This window comes from Hylobates moloch, unplaced genomic scaffold (genome assembly GCF_009828535.3).
Source record: "Hylobates moloch isolate HMO894 unplaced genomic scaffold, HMol_V3 SCAFFOLD_1, whole genome shotgun sequence".
Lineage (NCBI taxonomy): Eukaryota > Metazoa > Chordata > Mammalia > Primates > Hylobatidae > Hylobates > Hylobates moloch.
The window spans coordinates 87,955,326-87,980,210 of record NW_026652276.1 but is presented as its reverse complement, the minus strand read 5'-3'; the positions used below and the strand labels follow the sequence as shown (position 1 = coordinate 87,980,210).

At 35.3% G+C, this 24,885-nt stretch overlaps 1 protein-coding gene across 3 annotated transcripts in view; it reads left to right on the top strand.

The window, feature by feature from the left end:
* Positions 1-24,885, top strand: part of KCNJ3 (potassium inwardly rectifying channel subfamily J member 3) — a 170,458-nt gene that overhangs the window by 10,978 nt on the left and 134,595 nt on the right. Inside the window, exons 2-3 of one of the 3 annotated variants that reach the window (XM_058441903.1) lie at positions 335-551; positions 12,251-12,352. The exons of 1 other annotated variant lie outside the window; for it this stretch is intronic. In XM_058441903.1, coding sequence (XP_058297886.1) covers positions 335-551; positions 12,251-12,352 — 319 coding nt within the window. The remainder of the gene's footprint in view (positions 1-334; positions 552-12,250; positions 12,353-24,885) is intronic. One more of the 3 variants, XM_032755675.2, reaches the window with a different exon arrangement.

Sequence of the window (24,885 nt, the reverse complement as noted above, 5' to 3'; positions counted from 1 at the left end):
TGCAGTGATTGCTGTCAAGCAGCAGCACATGCACACTCAGTTCCACAGTTTGTGCTAACAACCATTGTTGGACCAGGCATTTCTCCAAAGCTCATGAGTTAGGGAATGGTAATTATAGCAAGTTGTGTATTATAAATAATGCATGTATGTTCCGCATGAGCTATGTGGGATTTCGGCCCATTTGCTAGAACATAGTTGCATAATGATTTGTTTGGATTTTGTTGCAGATGATTGATAGTGCAGAATGTTGGCAATGATGTAAATTACTGTTGGGCTGCCTTGAAATTTTCAGTACAAGTGGTGATTTCTTCTCTTTTTCTGTGTGCTTGTCTAGTCTCGGCAGACACCTGAGGGTGAGTTCCTTCCCCTTGACCAACTTGAACTGGATGTAGGTTTTAGTACAGGGGCAGATCAACTTTTTCTTGTGTCCCCACTCACAATTTGCCACGTGATCGATGCCAAAAGCCCCTTTTATGACCTATCCCAGCGAAGCATGCAAACTGAACAGTTCGAGATTGTCGTCATCCTAGAAGGCATTGTGGAAACAACTGGTGAGTAAAAACAGATATGCCATAAAGTTTCTTTATACCATAATGACATTATATGATATGCACAGTACCTGTCATGAATTGGGCGAAATGACTCAGAGTTTACAATAATGAAAGTAATGATTTGCCTTTTATTTCTTTGTAACATTAAATTGATACCATTTTGAAAATTAAAATGTACTGTTTTGATGGTTACATACATAATATTAACTCAGGAACACTCACTGTAAAAAAAAGTGAGATGACTTCTTATAAATGATTATGATGTTCTATTATAATTACAAACTTGACTTTCTTATAATCATGATTTTTCTTTAAAGATTTAAGGCTCAAAAAATGTAGGGGAATTAGTGAGCAGCCTGAAATCAGCATGCATATTCTGGCCTTGGGGATGGTGATTTGGGGTGTCATTGATAGAGCTTTGATATCCACTATGTGCAACCTCAGTGGAAAATTCCCTGTGTGTGTGTCTGTGTGTGCTGTGTGTGCTAAAGCAGCATTTTAATTTCGAAGTGGGTCAGCGGATTTCCCCAGCTGAACCTTGACCAAAATTTCATTTCAAAGAGAGATTTTTATTCTTTTTCTGCTCCTGTATAGCTATGTGCTACATGTTTTTCCTTAACATGCAATATAACATTGGTATGCCCCCAATACTATTTGCTATTTTCTGAGGACACTTGACAAAGGAAATAAACAATAGTTATGAGCATATTATTTGGGGCCTAAACATTGCTTAGTTTGGAAGCTACTGGATGTTTGAGATTAATAACTTAGTTTCCATATAATTGTATGTGTACGTATATGTGTGTGTGTGTGTGTGTGTGTGTATTTTGAGTTCTATACTTTCTGCAAGTACTGAGAAGACAATAAATATTTTAGCTTTTAATTGTTTTCTACCAGTATCATCTGAATTATATAATGCTAGTGATTATGTATAAACTATAGCAATATAGAAATTAGCACTGGCAATACTACAGTTAAATTCAAGCTTTATACCAAGGTGGAAGATCCTCAATTATGTAACAGTCAGTATTGTCCAAGTAATAGAGGGAGGCAAGTCATTGTAATTTTAGCATGTCTGTCACATAACACCTATCTGAAATTTACGCAATATATCTACTCTCTTAAAGCTTCTTTTCCTTCTCTTCAAAGTGAGGATGATATAATAACCACCTCAAAGCTGCTTGTAGTATTTAAACTGAAGTACTATTATTAGTTACTGAAGCACTATTATTATTACGATTTTAAGAGCAGTGAAAAAAGATTTAATGTATTAATCTATATATGAAATTTTATTTCTGCACACTATTTTATGATTGAAAGCTCCCATTCATTTTTTCAACTTATAATTCAAATATTATAATATTTTTTGAAATACCACATATTGGTAAAAAGTATAACCAATTTATAAAGCCTCTTAGTCCAAGAAATCTTTACATTTCCATTTTTACTCATCTTATTTATTAAAGTAGTAATGTATTAGGGCTTAAAAACAGATGTTGCCATTTTTATTGGTTTATTTCTTATGGCGTACATATGGTTCTTTCTTTCATACATCTGCTTATAGTTTACCAATTGCTTATTATTATTCTCATCACTGACATTCATGCATTTTTGTTTCACTTGACAGCCTTAAAAATGTTTTATTAGATCTATCTATCTACTTACCTATCTACCTACCCGTTCATTCATTTCTGTTTTTCCCTAAATACTGAATGTATTTGTTAGGAGCGAATGCATTTTTCTATAAAATCACAGTCTAAAGATGGTCTAGTTCTTCAACATTATTTTGTGTTTCTTAACCTTAATATACTTGAAAAATTAGGCCAGGTATTTTGTAGAATGTCTCTCAATTTGAATATGTCTGCGGTATCCTTATTCATTCTTTTGATTTTTGGCTCCTACATGCAATCTTAAGGGATATTGAAGCAGGTTGTTTATAAATTTTACCTATTTTTCAGAGGATCACGGTTAGTACGTAATATCCTACATGAGATTGTAAAGAGTTTTATAACATAAATTGTTTATTAGAATTATAGATGTTATTTTACCACTTCCTCCCTCCTGCCTTAAAAAAAATAATAAGCTGGAAGACAATACTTTCCACAGAAAATGTGAAAACTTGGCTGGAGATTGAATTTCTCATTTAGAGATTGCCTTTTATGGAGAAGAGATTAAAGTCCACTTCCTCTTAACCTCTTAATTAAGCCTGTTTTCTAGATCTAATATAGCAAAACAAATAAGAAAAACATTACTCATAATTTATAGAATTTATTTTGTGGAAAATTTATCTGACATTTTGTTTGTGTGTATGCCCTAACTAATTAAATCCCACACTGTTCAAACTCTATAAAATCTCTGTATATTTCCAGACCTCCCTGAGCCTGGTAAAAATAACAAAGACATTTTTATGTCCATTTGATCATTTAAAATTTTACTGAGATTTATTTAGTTTCATCTTTAAGGATGTTTCTTCCTTTATCCTTTCATTCACAATCAACTTTACTTTCTCATAATATGTATTGCCTAGAACAAGACAAATATGATCTTATAGGATTGTTTCAGGGAACAAGAATACTGTTTTTACTTCTTACTATCTTGTGAATAAACTTTTCACTACTTTGTGAATAAAGTTAGCTGATGTAACTTTCTATCATATTTAGCATTAAAAAACAGCTTTTCATCATTCAGTCACTCGTGTATTAGATAAGTATGTATCAAATGTGTGTTGTGTGCTTGAAAGTATGTGAGATGCTAGAGATATAATGGTGACCCGGACAGACAGAATTTCTTTCCTCAGGGGGGTTATATTCTAAGGACGTGGCAGACTATGACACCCAGATAAATAAGGGAGATATCCGTTTGTGTTGCGGGGGGTGGGGGTGGGGAACCAATACTCAGGAGGCCGAAGTGGAAGGATTGCTTGAGCCTGGGCGACGCAGTGAGACCCTGTGTCTATAAATAAATAAATAAGAAAACCAAGGTGATGGGATAGGGGTAAAGGGTTCCTGTAGGCTGTTTTAGGCTAGTAGGGAAGATCTGAAGAGGGGGCACTCAAGCTGAGACCTGACTATCCAGAAGGCCCTTCTGGGCCAGTCTGTGGGAAGAGCATGGCAGATGCTGTGGAACAGCTGGTGCAAGGGCCCTGAGCTGGGAATGAGCTTGATTTATTCTGGGAACTAAAAAAAAGGTGGAGGTGGTTGTAGCAGAGTGAGCCATGTGGAGAGTGGGGTGAGAAGTCAGAGAGGAGGAAGGGCCTATCTGCATTCTAGATGGTTTTATTGCAGCAATAGGAAGTGTTCGGATTTCATTAAAAAGCAGAGCCTGTATTTATATGAAAGTGTAATAATTTAGTAATCTCGAAGTGTATGTAACAACAAAAAATCCACTTTTTACCCATAGTGGGTTGCATGTAGTTAATTTAAAAATTAGTCATTCTGAATGTCTTGGAAATGCATTCTGAGACACTCTGATGCCTCAAAAATTCACAAAATTTTAGACAGCTACCACTTTTGTATTAATTGTCTTCCCTCTTTTCCCTCCTACCCTAGCACCCCTACCCAATTTCTCCATTCACAGCAGTGTGCCGGTGGAAAGAATCTTCTCATTTCATTTAGTTTTTGCTCATTCCCATAGCTGTGGTCTCAGCAGGAGTGGTGGGGGGAGGGAAGTGAGAAATTAGCTTTCTAATTTCCTTGAAAGTTTCAGCTTTCAGCCCAGGATTCAAACGTTACTTTCCCCACTGTTTTGGAAGTACTCCTCATTGATCAGACACAGGTTTGTTGCCCTCCTTGCTTCAAATGAGTTGGATTTTCACTCTCAAGCTTTGCCTCTTCATTAATAAGCTTTACATCTTTGCTCATCTAGCAAATTTCAAAACAGAGGTTACCTCTCACTCTTGCTCTCTTTGCAACTTCTCCCAGGAGAGAGAGCACTGCTAGAGGCAAACAAAGCATTGCAGATTTGGCTCATTAGAACTCCATGCTTTCAAACTTCAATCTGGTTTCTGCTGCTATTTGGCAGTCTTTTTAATTGTCTTTTCTGTACTCTCAGGCCTGCTCCCCATGGGATCTATTTTAGACCTCTTCTCTCTTTCTACACTCCCAGTCCCAGCTGTCCCATCCCTGCCTTGGCATGTCATCTCTCCACCTAGTCTATTAAAAAGAATGTGACACGTCAATTTTTATACATTTCTTTCTCTCTATTCTTTTCTCATAGTTAGCTTCTCTTTCTCTTTCCTGGTGTCTGTTGAGAAAAGTGTCTATTCTTTTCGAAACTATGTCTTTTATAGCTACAAATGTTTCTTGTGCATTGCTTTCCACCACCTATGACTCAAGCTCCAATTCTTAGCATCCCTGACATCTAAAATCCCATTGACTCCTTTCTATTTGCTCTGAAATATTTTCAGTTCTTTCCTACTGGAAAAAAATAAAACCCTATTATTTATTTGTCCCTTTATACATTTAAGGTTATTTCTGAAATTCAGACACACTACGTTGTCCCCTCTTTCTCTCTCTTTTTTCTCTCTCTTTATATTTTTCAGTTGTTCCATATATCCTACATCCCTGCCTCTTCCTACTCCTCCTCGCTCCTGTAAATATTTTTTAGTTTTTCCTTTCTAGTCTAGATATTTCCTTTCTTTTAGTGAATTCACAAAGTGCTCACAAGTCCACCGTTTATTTTGTCTCTAGCTATGAAACTCCCCCCCAGCTATGGTCTTCTATTTGTTATTTAATTTCTAGGCCAATTTTTTCCACTTGAATGTCAGTATTTTAATTCAAAGTCACCTTGTCCAAATACCAAGTCGTCAAATTACCCTCAAATTATATCCTCATTCAGAAAATCTCTATCTATTAATTGTAGCCATTTTATCCTGGCTCCCTGTTTTTTCTTTTTATATTTAATTAATTTGTTCATCCAGCAAATGCTTATTGAGCAGGTATTGTAAGTTAAACAATTCTAGACTTTAGGGGACACAGTTTGCAAAACAAAATCCCTGCCCTGTATGGATACTGACGTAATGTGGGATACAGACAATAAACAGAATGAAGTACATCATATAGAACGTTAGAAAATAAGTGCTTTGGGAAAAAAATACAGCGAGTCAAGAGGGATTGGGAGTGTAGGGAGGTCAGGGAAGGCTGAGTAAACAGGTGATAGTTGAGCTGAAACTCAGTGTTTTGAGCAAAGCAAATATTAATAACTCAGAGTAGAACTTTCCAGGTAGAAATATCGGCAATTACAAATGCTCCAAGGGGGCAGGGTACCTGGCTGCTACTCCCTGTTAGTAATAACATTCCATTCAACTGTTCCTTTTTAAGCCCACATCACGGTACTTCTAAATCACAGTAGTTGTCTCAGAAATGGATTTAGTACCTGGAGGATCTCTGTTTGCATATAGATAGCACACTACTGCCTGGTAAATTCATGTACGACACTACTTTTATGATATACTTGTGCTCAAAGACCCTAATGACTGCTGCATCAAAATACACACATTTCTTATTCAGAAAACTAGGCTGCCCTTCTTATGGTACTGCTCATACACTCATGCTCACTCTTGCCTCCCATGTTTGTGATCATGTCATTTTTCACGGCCTAGGATAGGATTTCTGTCTATTCTCATATAGCACAAGAGTGGCATATTTGTTGAATCTTCCCTGGGCACTTTAATCCATAGTTTTTCTTTAATACCTCATTAAAACAAAACTTTTACTATGCAAGTGCTATTAAATGCATGCTTATTGTAGAAAAAAGTACAAATATGCAAAATATAAAGACTTTACTCTTAATTTTATCTATCGCACTATTAACACATTTGTGAGTAACCTTACAGGTGCTTATATTCAGATACATTATTCTTATGCTACATGTGCCATGTTATAACTGGCTTTATTGTATAATCTATTATTAATCTCTTTTGTGTCAAGTTTCTGATCTACCATTAGTTTTAATGACTTTACTATATGCTACTTTATATATCTATCTCAATTTTTTATTACTTATCTCCTAGTTTTGGATCTTGAGGCATTTACTTTTTTTTTTTTTTTTTTTTTTTGAGACGGAGTCTTTCTCTGTCCCCCGGGCTGGAGTGCAGTGGCGCGATCTCGGCTCACTGCAAGCTCCGCCTCCCGGGTTCACGCCATTCTCCTGCCTCAGCCTCTCCGAGTAGCTGGGACTACAGGCGCCCGCCACCACGCCCGGCTAATTTTTTGTATTTTTAGTAGAGACGGGGTTTCACCTTGTTAGCCAGGATGGTCTCGATCTCCTGACCTTGTGATCCGCCCTCCTCGACCTCCCAAAGTGCTGGGATTACAGGCTTGAGCCACTGCGCCCGGCCGAGGCATTTACTTTTTAATAAGGTTAAATACTGTTATAGGCCCTGGTTTCAATTTACTTATCACCAACTTTACCACTTTAGATAAATTCTCCGCAGATAGAATTTCTGGGTAAACGCACGTATATATCTGCTGGTTTGTAATACATATTGCAGGGTTGCTACCAAGTGCCCATTTCCTCATACCCTGGCTAATAATGGACATAATTATTTTACTTTTTCATTATTTATTATTATTATTTTTTGAGACGGAGTCTCTCTCTGTTGCCCAGGCTGGAGTGCAGTGGTGCGATTTCGGCTCACTGCAAGCGCCACCTCCCGGGTTCACACCGTTCTACTGCCTCAGCCTCCTGAGTAGCTGGGACAACAGGCACCTGCCACCACACCCGGCTAATTTTTTTTTGTATTTTTAGTAGAGATGGGGTTTCACCATGGTCTCGATCTCCTGACCTCATGATCCGCCCGCCTCGGCCTCCCAAAGTGCTGGGATTACAGGTGTGAGCCACTGCGCCTGGCCCATTATTTTTTTCTCTTTGATTGTTAATAGTAGTGAGATTGAAATTATTGTATCTCTCTATTGGCTATGAATTTTATTTTGCAAATTGTCAGTTAATATCGGTCATTTGCTTGCAACTCTTTTTATGCATACATTACTCATAATTAGCACATTATTAAAAAATCATGTTTCTAGTAGTCTAAATACTTTTATCAAAATGTTTCTTAATGTATACGTATATAATTGTATTATATTTAACTCAAGTGTTTTACTACATATCTGAATAAACTATAAACTTCTGATATTGGTTACGGACTTTGTTTATGGCTACTTATTTTATATGCCATAGATCCTGGAAAGTGGTAGAACCTAGTAAACACATTTGATCTGTTTGTTTTCGTTTTTAACTGATTTTAATAGAGTTGCCTTCCTCTTATAAGCTTACTGTTGTGAATTTTTTACAGGAAATTAATCAGTAAGTGTTTGTTGATTACCCATGTTATTTTAGGTTCAAGACAGTATAAGATTGATTAAGGAGAAAGTCCATAGTCCAGAGGGAAAAAGGAACTGAACTAAATCAAGTATTAGCCGTGTGTACTCAAATGAATGTTAAGTTAGGCTAAAGCAGGGACCTAGAAGAGTGTTCCCTAATGGATTTCTTCCAAAGGAGGTCTGAGAAGTGTCTCCTGAGAACATGGTGCGAACTGAAACCTGAAAGTGAAGCAGAAGCTCAACAGGAGAGTAGAGGGAGCTAAGCCTTCTGGCCAGAGACAAGTGCAGGCGCTTAGGATTCATTTATTAGGAGTGTCATAAATAATTTGGTATGATGAGAGTATAGAACAAGTCTAGGGGAACTGACTGGAGATAAGCCTAGAATTAGCCCTGGATAACAGTTTGGACCTAATTCTGCAGGCCATAAAGCTCTTGAAGGATTTTAAGCAAGAGAACGCCATGATCATATTGGTGTGCTAGAAAGATGCCTCTGGCTCCAGGTGGAGGATGGATTAAGTGTGGCTGAGACTGGAGACAGCCCAGTTATTAAGCTGTTACAATAGGCTTGACCAGAGGTAATTGGGTCCTTCATGAAGTTGTCTGGCTCAGCAACCTGTGACTGTTTAAAATAATTTAAAAAGCCCCTGGTTTCCACGATGTTACTTGTGATTAGGGAAAAATGGCCGCAGGATTCTTCCTCCCGAAGTTCTGTAGGCTATTTAAAAATCCAAGACACCCAGATAAATAAAAATGATAAATTAAGAATGATAAATAAAACAGCACTATCAAGCTATTAACTCTTCCTTATTAGTGAAAAACAGCTAGGAATTTTCTAATGAATATATCATAAAGTAGAAGCTCCACTTGTGAAAAATTGAGATGTACCTGTAATTTTCCTCTCTTAATGATTTGACAGTGTTTAGCTTTATTAATTGTAATTAATCATAACTTTTTAGTGATCTGTCAAAAGACAGTGATCAGCAAACTACGTAGTGTTATGGTAAGTGAGATAGTACTCTACTGACCATTGGAAATGTTATTTATCCTTCCTAATTGCAGTTTCTGGGTCATTAGCCTGTGAGCTCCTCACTCTCGTTATAGCCATATCTAAGTCAGGGGTATCATGTTTACCTCTCTAGTTTTCTTGTTTCCGCCCAGATTGCTGATTCCTTTTAAATTAATTGTTGGTGTTTTAGAAGACTTACTATCTTAGCAGGAAAAACTAATGACACATGGATTTATATAGATTGGACATCTCAAAGTAGGTTCTTCCTGGGAATTTCTATTGTTATATATTTGTTATTTATTGCTTCTTAATTGTGAATGTATTTCTCTTTAAGATATATCTTATCAGTAATTCATAGGTCAAAACTCAAACTTTTTGAGGCCACAGATTCCTTTTTAATCTAAAGCAACTTTTTATGAGGAGTTCCTAAATAAAATCCTACTTTACTATTTTCTTTTGATAGGTAATTGTAGAAATTTTCTGCAGACTTATGAAAATGATGCTTAAATATTGAAGCCTGAAGTTGGGTGACAACTGTCTTAGTTTGCCTGAGGCTGAAAGGTTTTCCAGAACATGTGAAATTCAGTGCTAAAACCAAGAAAGTCCTGTGCAAACTGGGATGGTCACCTTACTCAGCAGTCTGAGAATGTTAAATCAACCTTCCTAACTGCCTGCCTCAATTTAATTGAGAAGTTTACTCTATCGATAGTGAAATGTCTTTTTGCACTTAGGATTGGTGTATTCCACCATTTCCTGACTTTACTTTTGTCAAGACTGAAATCACAAAAATACATAAAAAGGATATTTGCACATACGTTATTTTCTGTATGGTTTTCATTGCAGTGTTTCATAGAAAATTTAATTAATACAGCCCTTAACATCTTAGGGTGGACATTTTTCATTTGCTGTGTGGGAGACTGGTATGGGTGAATTACCATACTAATGTGAAGTGGGTTGAAATAGGGTTGACACTACCTTTGTCATAATCTAGACTTACATGGATAAAGGAAGTCAGCAAGCCTTATGGATAATCTAGTTAATTTTTAAATGTAAGCACAGGAAAATTGTAATTGGGGGACAAGCAGTTTTGGTTAAGATGTGTCATAGTGCAGTTACAAGGAACTGCACAATTTACACTAATTCATTTCCAGAGTTTTTCAAGATGAGGTCTTGGGACTACCTGTATCATAATCTCATGGGATTATTAAAATGCTGACTTGTGGGCCCTCACTTAGATTTACAGGGTTAAAATGTCTGACGTTTGTGAGATGGTATCTCATTGTGGTTTTGATTTGCATTTCTCTGATGGCCAGTGATGATGAGCATTTTTTCATGTGTTTTTTGGCTGCATAAATGTCTTCTTTTGAGAAGTGTCTGTTCATATCCTTCGCCCACTTTTTGATGGGTTGTTTGTTTTTTTCTTGTAAATTTGTTTGAGTTCATTGTAGATTCTGGATATTAGCCCTCCGTCAGATGAGTAGGTTGCAAAAATTTTCTCCCATTCTGTAGGTTGCCTGTTCCCTCTGATGGTAGTTTCTTTTGCTGTGCAGAAGCTCTTTAGTTTAATTAGATCCCATTTGTCAATTTTGTCTTTTGTTGCCATTGCTTTTGGTGTTTTAGACATGAAGTCCTTGCCCATGCCTATGTCCTGAATGGTATTGCCTAGGTTTTCTTCTAGTGTTTTTATGGTTTTAGGTCTAACATGTAAGTCTTTAATCCATCTTGAATTAATTTTTGTATAAGGTGTAAGGAAGGGATCCAGTTTCAGCTTTCTACATATGGCTAGCCAGTTTTCCCAGCACCATTTATTAAATAGGGAATCCTTTCCCCATTGCTTGTTTTTGTCAGGTTTGTCAAAGGTCAGATGGTTGTAGATATGCGGCATTATTTCTGAGGGCTCTGTTCTGTTCCACTGATCTATATCTCTGTTTTGGTACCAGTACCATGCTGTTTTGGTTACTGTAGTCTTGTAGTATAGTTTGAAGTCAGTGGTCCAGGAAATGTGTATTTTTAAAAAACACACAACTAATTCTTAGTAAGAGCACTAAAGTATAGGACTCCTCCATCTAGCAACTAGGAAAGCCGTTAGTATTTATTGAATTAACTACTCAACTGCAATAGCTTGACTTAACCTAAACCATTGGCATGTGGTAAAACTGGAAGAGAACATAGCCCTTTAAATTTCTGAAGTCTTCGGAGGTGAATCTTTGTTAATTCAGACTGTGCCGATCAACGTAGCCAAATGAAAATTAATGTGGGTAGAAAACAGTGAAAATCAAGAGTATGAATTAAAATGCATGACTATTCATTACCATAACCAAGAACAAGATGTGATATTTATTGTGGAACATTGTGTGAAGATGTAATATAAATGCCATGCAAGGATGTTAGTGCAACTCACTGATGGAGAGAATTCTGATCCTTGAAACTGCTACACACTCATGAAACCAGAACACCATGTGCGATTATTTACTGTTTCATGGGAGAGAATATCATTATGCTTACAGCAAAATTCAAAATGACAATTTTTATAATTTTACACGGAGACTAACACTGGCTGTTAGTCATTAAAACTAAACTATTTGAGGGCTTCCTTTCCTGGGGAAAATTTTCCAGAGTTAACAGCGATTAAATAGAAATATGCTTTTAAGAGGTAATGATAATGAGTGGATAAGGGCTGAGGTCCAGATAGAGTGAGTCTCTCTTGACAAATGAACATTTTAGGCCTAGTTTGACATTGCCTCAATTTGATTAGTTTTAACTTTGTTATTTCTATCCCCCAGGCTCTGTCTGAAAAAGAGCTAAGATTATTTGACCTACTTGATTCATAGCAGTGAGCTTAGCACTCAAATTCCAGTAGAAAATCATAACTGCTTTTGTTATTATTGCTGTTGAAAATACATGTTCAATGAGATAAAATAATATGAAGTTATTTTATGAACTGGAACATCTTAATGTTTATTAATGGTGAAAGCAGAGTGCCATCAGAATATTCAGAAAATATCCTCTTGGGACAGGGTAGGGAGGGAAGGAAGGAAGACCATCAATTCTTTGTTGTCCGGGGTGACTTACCCTTGGAGCATATTATTAACTGTGGTGATTACATATGGGGTGTATTTGTTTAGCCTTTTATGTCAAAAATATACTCATAAGCCTAACAGTAGCTCTAGTTCTGATCCATTCCTGCAGCCCACCTCAGAGAAAAGCTATGTCTAGACCATTTTAGAGGGATGATTAGATCTTAAAGCCTTTTGAAGAAAGAACATCTTAGTCTCCCTTAAATTACTGTCAAGCGATTTTCCATATGACTCTAAATTAATTTTTAATATAATTTAAGCCCTTAATTTTATTTTACTTTATTTTCATTTCAGATTCCTTGTCATTTAAGTTGGAAAATGTCCTGTTCATATTTCAGAGCCATCTTATTCACATGCAGTACCAACTCTGTGCTGTACCTTACCATTTAGATACAGGTAAAATCTGGTTCCTTGGAAACAAAATTTTCTCCCAAACGCGCATGAATATGAGAGGATAAATGTGGGAAGGGATGACTGCATAGTGCTTTGATGACTAGAGAAGGTTTGGACCTTATGAACTGAACGTATGTGTATGTGTATGAGCTTTCAGCACTATTTTAGTACTTTTTCTTCACTAAGGGTTTACTTTCTGACTCATGCTCCTGATTCAGCAGTTCCCCAGAAATGGCTTCAATCCTTCTGTATTTGGCAGCACTGCTTAGAGAATGTAGAGGGAAAATGATGTAGCCTCTTTGTGTGTGTGTGTATTTATTCAGATTAGCATTATCGGCTCCAAAAATATTTCAGCATGTGTTATCTGGCTTTTTTTCTATTTTTGCTTTGCTATACATTTTTCCCAGTGGCCTTTTAAAAAATATCCTTCATAACCCTCCATTTTAATTTTTCTACGTTCTGTGCAAAGCTTTGTTAAACTCATATGATTTATTCTATTCATTCAGCTAAGATTTTTAATGTTTTATAGCCTGTAGATTGTATAACAGTAGTGCTTTACAATAATCTTTGACGCAAAAGGTCAGGTCTTTTAAGTGTTTAAAGCCAGTTTTCTAAAATTGAAGGTAAGCTTTGGTCTTGAACTTTCTATGTCCCATGCTGTGTAGCACACTGATCTATTGGTTTTAATTGAGTTATTGCATATTGTTGGAATTCAGTCTAACAAGCTGAATTTGTCTTGTCTGCTAAATATATCTACAATGTTACTAAATGAAGAGATGTAACAGAGAGCTCTCCTAGGTTCCAAGTTCTACTAGACCAGTAGTACAAATGCCAATGAAAGTATTGTTTCTTATTTGAACTGATCATTTAATCATATCTGCTCTATATGTCTTCTCTGGCTTGGATAAGCTTGGTAAAATCTAACATGACATGTTCAGCTTTGGAAAGGATATTTCTTACTTTATTTTTTTTATAATGGAAGCCAGAATATTATTGGAACCAGAAAAGGATGAGAGTTGGAAAAAAAAGCACATTTATGATTTTTTGAATCTTAGCTGTCATCAAGTTGAATAGTAGAATTGGTAAAATTATAAAGATAAAATGCACCTTAATGATAATCTAGTTAAAACCCTCCATTTTACAGAAATGGAAACTATGATTCATTGAGATGAAACAACTTGTCTGTCTTCTCAGAGTCCACTGGTGGAATGATCTGGAATATGTTTTTGTGCTTTGATTCTTATTCCAGCATTCTTCTCATTACCAATAATGTTTCAGTTATTTAAATGCATGTCTTGCTTGCCCACTTTAAAATAATTTATAATGACATAAAGACTACATTTTGTTAACATTTGTCAATAATCTTTTCTATTTCCAGGGTCTAAGTTTCAGATCAGATAGATAGTTACCTAGCTAAATAGAGAGGAAGGCAAGTCAATAGATTTTTGTCTTATAGGTAGGCCTTCTCTTGAACAAAATTGCAAAGATTTTTTTTTTTTTTTGCAGCAAATACGCTAAAAGTTGTAGCTATTAAGACAGCCATATTGTCAGTAACTGTGCATAAACAAACTACGTATCAAGCACTGTGCCAGACACTGAGTACACAATGGTGAATAAGAAAGTCCAGGGGTCTCAGCCAGTATAATTCATAATCCGGTGAGAGACAAAAACATGTACACAGGCAGTGATGAGTAGTGTAAATTGGGAAATGTACCATGCTACTAGGGGATGGATGAGATCACAGTTTAGGCTTGGGAAGAATGATTGAGACTTGGCAAAGAAGAGGGAAAAGAATATTATCAAAAGAGTGAAGAAAGTTGGGGGACCTCAAGTGTAAGAGAAGAGAAAAACTTGCGTTTAAATAACTGAATGACATTCATATGGTTAGAGGCAGAGTGTGTGTGAGCTAAGTGTATTTCAGGAGATGTTAGGTGGAAGAGTAAATGCTGGAAAACGGAGCACTTTTAAGTCACGTATGTGCACTTAATTGTAAACGGCAAAGGGGGAGCCATAGATGGTCTTTAAGCAGGAAAATGACATAATCACAATTGCACTTTAGAAAAAAACCACACCGAATGACCTTGGAGACAGTGTAAAATAGGGCAAAACTGGAGGTGGGTAGAACAATTAGGGTACTACGGCAGTAATTGAGTTGAGAGATGATCATTTATTCATTTATTGCTAGAGGAAGTTTGAACAAGTATCCACTTTTGGCTGGGGTATAGGGGAAGACTTGAAAACTCAAAGTATGTAACATTTAATTTTTCCCTTGAGAAAGTTTCGTGCTTGAAGATGGAGGGGAAGACATTTAAGATGGTAAAACAGTACAGGTTAGAGGGTATGAAAATGCAGGAAATAGGCTGAGCATGGTGGCTCATGCCTGTCATCCCAGCACTTTGGGAGGCTGAGGCGGTTGGATTACTTGAGCCCCCAGGAATTCAAGACCAACCTGGGCAATATAAGAAAACCCACTGTCTGCAAAAATTACAAAAATAATAGTGAAGTGTGGTGGCACGTGCCTGTGATCCCAGCTACAGGGGTGACTGAGATGAGAGCAATTGCTTGAGTCTGGGAAGTCAAGGCTGCAGTGAGCTGTGATGGCGCCACTGCACTCCAGCCTGGGCAACAGTGAGGTCCTGTCTCAAAAATAAAAAGATAAAATAAAAGCAGGAAATATATAATGGAAGAGTTTCTAAATTCAGGTTTTTCTAAATTCTGCAGGGTGAGGTATACGAAGAGGAATAAGATTAAACAGTAAGGTGTAAGCTAGAAATGTATTGGGAGTAGGTTGTGGGTAGCTGAGAGAGCCAGACCTTCACTTTATGAGGCAAAAAACAAACAACAAACAAACAAACAAAGAAGCTATCACAGGTTTTTGAGCAGGAGATCGCTGGGATCACATTTGTACTTAAAGTCTTTGGGTAATAACATGTAAAATAAGTAACAATAGTATACATAAGATTGTCTTTCTCATTTTATTATGTTGTGTCCCTTTTATGAGAGGATAAATGAATGTAGTTTGTATTCATTTAGCTTTGTAAAAAAAATGCTTTACATTAATGGGTTAAGTACATTTAAAAACCAGATTAAATATGGTCAGTACTTCAGTAAAAATAAATTGTCCAAATTATTATTTTTACAACTAAAAAAATACAAAACTTATTTTTAGGAGAGTATTCAGATACCTAGAATGAGTTTGTGTTCAAAACATAGTCTTATAAAAATCTTTCAGAGTGATAGGAAAAATAAAAATTATAATTTATACCTTAAATTATAATTCCGAATTATAATTAGATTTCTAAAAAGCTTTTTAACAGGAAATCTGTGAAAGCATTTGAATCACCCAATTATACATTTGTATTTCGTAATTTAAAATTAAATTCTAGAGAGCACTGTTGAATCATACACCGCTTGTCTTTCAGAATTCTTTAATAAAGAAAAGAATGACTCTGTGAAGAAAAAATAAAATATCAGAAACTTGATATATGTTAAATTAGATTTATGCTTTGTGTGAAGATAAAATGATGAATTTTATAGTTACAGAAATCAGTCTCATGGTGACAATTTCCCATTAATAAAATACCACGAAGATCTGAGATTACACAGTGTTGTTGTGGGTGTGTGTCTGTGTGTGCCTCCTGGCTTCTGATGCACACACTTAAGGTTAATCGAGGACCATTAAAATATAATCATGGTTATTATTATTTTATCTATGCTATTATTAGAATATCTTAGTTCAGTAAGTGCTGACTATAGATAAATTCTGCCTTATTTTTTGAACAAAACGCATTTAAACTGATTCAGGGAGAGAAAGGTATAGATAAATCAACTTTTCGTACAGCTTGAGAATTTTCTTTTGATGTGTCGCCAAGGTCAGCCTAAGTTATTAAACATTTCCTGCTCATGCAGTGAGCAAGCAAAAGTGAGAGTAGAGCATAACCTGTTGAAGAATGCCTTCCCTACATATTTCAATTCCTGGAACTGTGCCAGAAATTATGTACTATAGGAATGGTTTATTGCCTTTTACCTTTGCTTTGCCATTCTCCAATATAATGTCGTGTCAAATGGGAAAATGAAGATTTTTTAACTGCCTGAGAGAATAAAACCTGCTGGAATGGGTGTAAGTAAACTCTATACTACTATTATACATGTAATGTTTATTTTAATTATTTATAAATATAAGAAAAATGTTATGTTTTATTATATATGTACATATATATACAAGATATATATATATGTATATATATATATACATGTGTGTGTGTATATATATATATATACATATATATATACCTTTGATGCAGACCTGAGACATGAAGAAATATTTTACTCTGAAGAGATTTTAATGACTCACCTGGGCTTTTAGTGTTTCCTTTGGGAGATTCTTCTGCTTCTTAATGGTACATGTTTCAAAAATAATTTTCTTAGACATTCAAATATCTCCTTCAAGAAATATAACTTTATTGGTGTAATATCAACTACAGCCTATTGTTTGTTTGAAAATAGTATCTTTCACATTGTTACCGGTTTTGATCACATTCCCACCTTGTCATTCTCTAGTCAAACAATAGACGGTCATGTTCTGTTTTTTTTTTCTCCAAACTTCTTTTCTATAGACATGTCCTCTACTACTTTCTATTTTTTATATCTCGCCATTCTTCACCAAGTACCCAGATGTTTTGGGAAGATATCTTTTCTCTGCAAGTTTGCTTTTTTTTTTTTTTTGAAAATAGTAGTAATAATAGCTTCTCCATACAACTGTCAGATTTATCCTGAGAAATGTTTTCCAGTTCAGTGTGTCATTTTGTCTTCCGTTTTTCATTTCCCCATCCCCCGCAATTATTTAAAACCATAGACTTTCATGGTTCCACTCCTAGTGTTTTTTTCTTAGAAATAGTTGATAATTTTCCTGTATCAAACTTTATTTTATTAGTTCTTCTAGAAAAAACAATTCTAAATTCATATGGAACCAAAAAAGAGCCCACATAGTCAAAACAAGACTAAGCAAAAAGAACAAATCTGGAGGTGTCACGTTACCCAACTTCAAACTATACTATAAGGTTACAGTCGCCAAAACAGCCTGGTACTGGTATAAAAATAGGCACATAGACCAGTGGAACAGAATAGAGAACCCAGAAATAAAGCCAAATACTTACAGCCGATTGATCTTTGACAAAGCAAACAAAAACATAAATTGGGGAAAGGACATTCTATTCAACAAATGGTGCTGGGATAATTGGCAAGCCACATGTAGAAGAATGAAACTTGATCCTCGTCTCTCATCTTATACAAAAATCAACTCAGGATGGATCAAGAACTTAAATCTAAGGCCTGAAACCATAAAAATTCTGGAAGATAACATTAGAAAAAACCTTCTAGACATTGCCTTAGGAAAAGACTTCATGACCACTATCCCAAAAGCAAATGCAACAAAAACAAAGATAAATAGATGGGACTTAATTAAACTAAAAAACTTCTGCACAGCAAAACAAATAATCAGCGGAGTAAACAGACAAGTCACAGAGTGGGAGGAAATTTTCACAGACTATGCATATGACAAAAGACTAATATCCAGAATTTATAAGAAACTCAAACAAATTAGCAAGAAAAAAAGAAACAACCCGATCAGAAAATGATCTGAGGACATGAATAGGCAATTCTCAAAAGAAGATATACAAAACGTCAACAAACACATGAAAAAATGCTCAGCATAACTAATGATTAAGGAAACGCAAATCAAAACCACAAAGCAATACTACCTTACTCCTGCAAGAATGGCCATAATCAAAAAATCAAAAAATAATAGATGTTGGTGTGGATGTGGTGAAAAAGGAACACTTTTACACTGCTGGTGGGAATGTAAACTAGTACAACCACTATGGAAAACAGTATGGAGGTTCCTTAAAGAACTAAAAGTAGATCTACCATTGGATCCAGCAATCCCACTACTGGGTATCTACTCAGATGAAGTCATTATAAGAAAAAGATATTTGCACATGCACGTTTATAGCAGCACAATTCACAGTCACAAAAATATGGAACCAGCCCAAATGACCATCAATAAAAGAGTGGATAAAGAAAATGTATATATACACCATGGAATACTACTCAGCCAAAAAAAGGAATAAAATAATGGCATTTGCAGCAACCGGGATGGAACTGGAGACCATTATTCTAAGTGACTCAAACTCAGGAATACAAAACCAAATATTGTATGTTTTTACTTAGTAGGAGCTAAGCTATGAGGACGCAAAGGCGTAAGAATGATCAGTGGACTTTGGGGACTAAGAGGAAAGGGTGGGAGGAGACTGAGGGATAAAAGACTACACATTGGTTACAATGTACACTGCTAAGGTGATGGGTGTGCCAAAATCCCAGAAATCATCACTAAAAAACTTATCCATGTAACCAAACAGCACTGTTCAAAAACGTATAGAAATAAAAAACAAAAATTTAAAAAACTTCTGTTTTACTAGTTCTTAACAATACTCTTAACTTTCCATTTTTATTATCTTACTTGTAATCTAGATAGATCTGCCAGTGACTCGAAAATTATATTAATTTATGAAAAGAGCATGAATGGCTGGGCACAGCAGCTCACGCCTGTAATCCCAGCACTTTGGGAGGCCGAGGTGGGCGGATCACCCGAGGTCGGGAGTTCGAGACCAACCTGACCAACATGGAGAAACCCTGTCTCTGCTAAAACAAAAAAAACAAAATTAACCAGGCGTGGTGGTGCATGCCTGTAATCCCAGCTACTCAGGAGGCTGAGGCAGGAGAATCGCTTGAACCCAGTGGGTAGAGGTTGCTGGTGAGCCAAGATCATGCCATTGCACTCCAACCTGGGAAGCAAGGGCGAAGCTCTGTCAAAAAAAGAGAGAGAGAGAGAGAGAAAAAGAACTTGAATTAAGTGGATTTTAAAACCATTCCTTTTAGTGTTTACAGAATAGCATAGGTTCAATATGATTTCTCACGTTAAAAAATTGCTTAGATTGAAAATTTCTAGGGTGCAGAGGTTATACATGATGTTAACTTTTTAAAAACAGCATTTAGAATGGTCTAATACCTGCGAGGTCAGCTGTCGTAGTAGAAACAAGGCTAGGTTAGAATACAGTTCTGCCCTTTTCTGGCAAAAAATGTTATTTTTGTCAAAGTCAAATAATCCTGAGTAAAATTCTCTTTGCTTATAAGATATAATTTATAATATATATTTATTTAGAGTATACGGATAATATATTATCCTGGAATTTGCTAAATAAAGTGAAATATTTTATAAAATTATGAAGTTCCATAATCTGAAAAACAATTATTTTGATTAATGAAAGTAACTTAAATATTATTTCCCCCTGTTATTCTTATTAGTATTTCATTTAGTTCTATTTCATTAGCTCTTCTTTTGATTATATCAAAATTTCATTAGTATTCTATGTCTTATTGCATATGTATTAGTATAGATGCATTCTTGGTTATTCATTGTGACCTCATTACTCTTAATGATAGTGTGGTTATAGCCAGTAAAATTACTGATACTCTTGGCATTGTCTATTATTTACAGAAATCACCTTGTGTCTTAATTTTACCTACTTGCTTGTTGGATGCTTGTCTTTATGTATTTTTCCACTTTGCTCTAGTGCTCTGATGCTGGGCAGCCATGCAAATGTCAGAACTACTTTTTATTGATGTCAGTTTGGAAAGGAGATATCTAAAATAGCATATATTCTCAAAGTTTTCTGAAGTTACAATAAACTTCTTCCCTATTAATATACTACAGGCTTGGTCTCACTTTTTGGGAATTTATGTGGTTGATTCCTGGAAACATTGGAACAAATCTGCCACCTTTAGTAAAAAAATTCAATATCCACAATATCCACAGTCTGAATTTCCTATAGAAGAATGTAGCATGTGATATTTAAAACTTGCTGATTTAAAAATATGTCAGGTGATTGTGCTATAGTATTTTGAGGAATTAGCACCTGTGGTGAATTTTGGTCTAGACTAGAGTCAGATTGCCTGGTTTTAGTTTCTATATGTCACGTAGTATTCGTGGGATTCTGGGCCAGTTGAATAACTTCCCCTGGCCTTGATATCTTCATATGTAAAATGAAGGTAGAAATTATACCGGTCTTATTTGTTTTAGTGGGAAAGGGAAGGATTAAATTAACAATATTAAGATGTTAACAATATTAAAACATGTTAGTGGGCTTAGCACATTATCTGGTACTCTGGGCCATCCAGTAAGTATTAGTAATTGTCATTTTTGTCATCAAAATCATTAATATCATAGGGTTCTAAGTTTAACTAAGTTTTGAAGACTAATAATGTTTTAACATCTGTAATATATACCAATTTCTTAAATAAATTCTCTAAAACTATTAATCAAGAATGGAAATTGTTTGAAATTACAACACATTTACAAGAAAACCTTTTTAGTGAGTGCCAGAAATGAAGTCTTCTTCAGTTTCAGAATGTTTTTAGTTCACAAGTGCACATTTAGCATGACTTGAACAAATTGCAAATCGGGTTTCTGTATGCCATTTTGGGAGGATCACATCCAAAGTTTATATGTTTTGCAATCAACTTTGCCAGTCAGATCATCATAGAAGAATTTAACCAATCTTTTAATTTTTAAACGCAATAAAATGTCATAAAGTGATAAGAGGAGAAACTTTTAACTGATTGAGCCACAGTCATTTAATTAACTTCCTTTGAACTAGACTATGAACCTGAATATAGTAGTCAGTGTTCACAATACCCCTTGTAGATTTTATTTTATCAACAACTGTAAGTTTAACTCCTAGTTGATTTAGGCCTTTTTGTTGTTGTTCTTGTTAAATAGCATTTTTGAAAGTGTTTTTCAGTAGCTTAATCATTATATGACCCATCCGCAATAAAGCAGTATATGGTTTATAATGTTGGATAACAAAAGTTAATTATCATGACTTCTCATCATCAATGAGAAGTGGAGACTGGGGACTAAGATGCTATGTATAAAGCAATACAGACTACATAAATCAATTTTTAAAAACAGAGTGAATAAAAATAATGTTTTATTATAAAGCAAACTGTAATGAAATAATTTTAAATCAGAATAACTTTATATCAGAAAGCTGGGTTTGATTGCAAATAGTAGAAAACCCAGCCAACCATGGCTTAAATAGCTGAGTGTTTATTTTTCGTCTGTAAGGAGATGTTCAGAAGCAGGCAATCAGGCTGATCCATTTGCTCAAAGACTTCATATAAAAGCCCAGACTCCTCTTACCCTCCTTTACCGTCTGTAACACTTGCTTTTCCTGGTTGGGTTCATTGAGATGGCTGCTGCACCTTTAGGCATCATTTCAGAGTTATAAGCAGAAAGCAGTTGCTTTCTGCTTATAATCTGAAATGATGTAACTAAGGACCAACAGGGCTTTCTCCTGGAGAGACTTTGCCATTTTATTCAGAAAAGGACATTGCCTGGGAAATTATTTCTCCATTGCATTGGTCAGAACAACCTCCTCCCATCCCGCTGACTCCAACTGGAAGAGTTAAAAAATTGAGTAGTTTTAGTTGTACATATTTTTTATTAAATTAAAGGCTTCTCTTAGTAGGAAATAATGAAATGAAGGAATGGATAATCCGAGAAAAGAGGAATTCCTTGCTCAGCCAAGTTTTAAAAGTTATGTTAATAAAGCCATAAAATGAAAAGGCATTATTTTATATAAAATTTCTCAAGCTTAATAATTTAAAAGTCCAAATAATACAATGAAAATATTTAGTATTTTTCCCATAAAAGCTAACTTAAGTAGGAAAAAATAGTGTAGAGAGTATTAAAATTATTAGGTTTAGTGATTTGGTGTTAACCTATATTGCTTTTTTAATTTGAAATAAGGCTAAGGTATAAGTAAAGAAAAGCTGCATCAACTTTTTTTTTAACTACCAATGAATTTTGCAAATATAAACATTAAACCCCATATAAAATATTATAGAAACATCAAATTTTATTGTAACCTTAATTGTGCTCACATGAGAAGCTCTTTTCCCTCCATTCTTTTTAACATATTCTAGTTTGAATCTCATCATAGATTAAAAATGCCCTTCCAGTAGATGGTTCTTCATCTACAATATATTGTCAAATCACACCCTGCACTAACCTATAATTACTCCCTATTTGAAGTATGGTGAAATAAACCTACCAAAAATTGAAATCACATTTAAAAAGTAATTTAGCATATTTTTTTCTAAAAAGAAGTAAGAATATAATTCATTTAGACTCTGTGTTAGGATTCTTATAATACTAGAAGAATGCTGAGTACAGAAGGATCATTTAGAGAAGAATATGGTTAAATGCCTCTGAGAGTTTGAGGTCAAGGTAGCCTATTCAGATGAAGTGTCATCTCACTAGAATTTTAAAAAGATGAATAGAATTTTAGCCAGCACCAAGAGCAAAGGCTTGAAGGAGTGATACAGTATGGTATGATTTGGGTAACATTACCTGCCCTTCTATGTGAGACAGGGTGTAAGAACTCTGAAATTCTGCCTATCAGAAATAAGAGGTGGAGTTGCCATATCATGAAGCTATTCAAATAGATTCTTTTGGATTAGCAAAATCCCAAACAATTTTGAAAACTCAAATTTATATGGTGAAATTTTTATGTTAGAATTAGTAGCTTTAGTTTTGCATCATTTTTACACTTTGTACCCAAATACCTATGCCCTTTTCTCTGTTTTGTGAATAAGAGAATTTATCTAGTTAATTCAAGAAAAATAGTTTTTTCTGAAATGTACATGTTATGTACATATTTGAGTTGCTCTGAGTAAGGCAAATAACTTATTTGGGTATCTTTTAAATATATATAACTCATGCTTTTTTGTTTATAAATGTAAGGATGGTGTCTATGTATTGCTGACTTATATATTTGTTGTCATATGAAATTACCTTTTCAAATAGGTGATAGGTGAACAGATCTTGCTCTGGAAAAAAAAAAAGAGAGACAGTTTTTGTGTTCAGTACTTTTTCAAATAAAATTTTTTTTTTTTGAGACGGAGTCTCGCTCTGTCACCCAGGCTGGAGTGCAGTGGCGCAATCTCGGCTCACTGCAAGCTCCGCCTCCCGGGTTCACACCATTCTCCTGCCTCAGCCTCTCTGAGTAGCTGGGACTACAGGCGCCCGCCACCACGCCAGGCTAATTTTTTGTATTTTTTAGTAGAGACGGGGTTTCACCGTGGTCTCGATCTCCTGACCTCGTGATCCGACCGCCTCGGCCTCCCAAAGTGCTGGGATTACAAGCGTGAGCCACCGCGCCCGGCCCAAATAAAATGTTTTTTAAGTAGAGGGGATTCCAGGGTAAGCCCATGCCTTCTTAGATAAAAAATTGTCCTACCAAATGAAAATAAGTCGTTTCAGTGGGTCTTTGTATGGTAAAAAATTATCATCATGTTCTACTGATATATAATGCTAGTATAGCAATAGTGTATTCATTACAATGTGCCAGGGAAGAGACTAAACATGTTAAAATACACCTTTTGTTTACTCACACCATCTCCATGAGTTAGGCAATATTTCCCCATATTTGTAAATGAGGAAATGTCAGAATAACTTGCCTCTTATAAGTCAAAGTCTGAATTTGAACTTTGACCTGCATGATATAAGTTAAGGTACTTGCCTATTAAATTAAAAAGTACTGGAAATACAATTTATTAATTTTTATCTCCTTATGAAATTCAATTTGTATAGAGTTTTGTAAGAAGTGAGTTTTGCGCCTTGCATACGTGTGCATTTTTTATTTCTAAATGTCTTATTTATCCCAGGACAATTTGGTTGTTATGGGAATTTGTCACTCTTTCCTAATTATAATAGCATTTATGGGTTCTTCTATTTTTCACTTGTTATTTACTTCAGTCGATACTTTTCTTTCCCATTGGTGTTTGGATAAATGAAAGACAGTTGCAGACTTCAATGGATTCTTTAGAAACAAACAAAAACATCTTACAGGCTCATATTTTGGAAAAAGATTCAAAAGGCTTGTGATTTCAATCAGTTTTTCTCCATTGTATTACCACTCAGTTTGAAGTTTTGTGTGGTAAAAAATTATCATCAGGTTCTACTGATAGGTAATGCTAGTATAGCAATAGTGTATTCATTACAATGTGCCAGGGAAGAGACTAAACATGTTAAAATATACCTTTTGTTTACTCACACCATCTCCATGAGTTGACATCCCAAGTAGCTCACTAGCTGCTCATTTCTGTCTTGTTTGCATTGTTTTGCCAACTGCTTATCAAAATCCAATGTGTAGCTTTGGGCCTGCTGTAAACAATCTGGCAAGATATCATTCAAAATCATGCATTATTTACAGATCACTTGGAAGTACCAGGGATTAATCAAGGATGGAAAGTACAAAAGCACATTTAGCTTTTATCAGTGATTTATTTTAAAAGTGGAAAATAAATCAGATGTTTAGTGCATTTCTAGGAAACAGAAGCCAAGTCTGCCCAGCACAACATTGAAAAAAGCAAACTAATGAAAACTTCAGTGTTGATTTTTGGTTAACCTATTT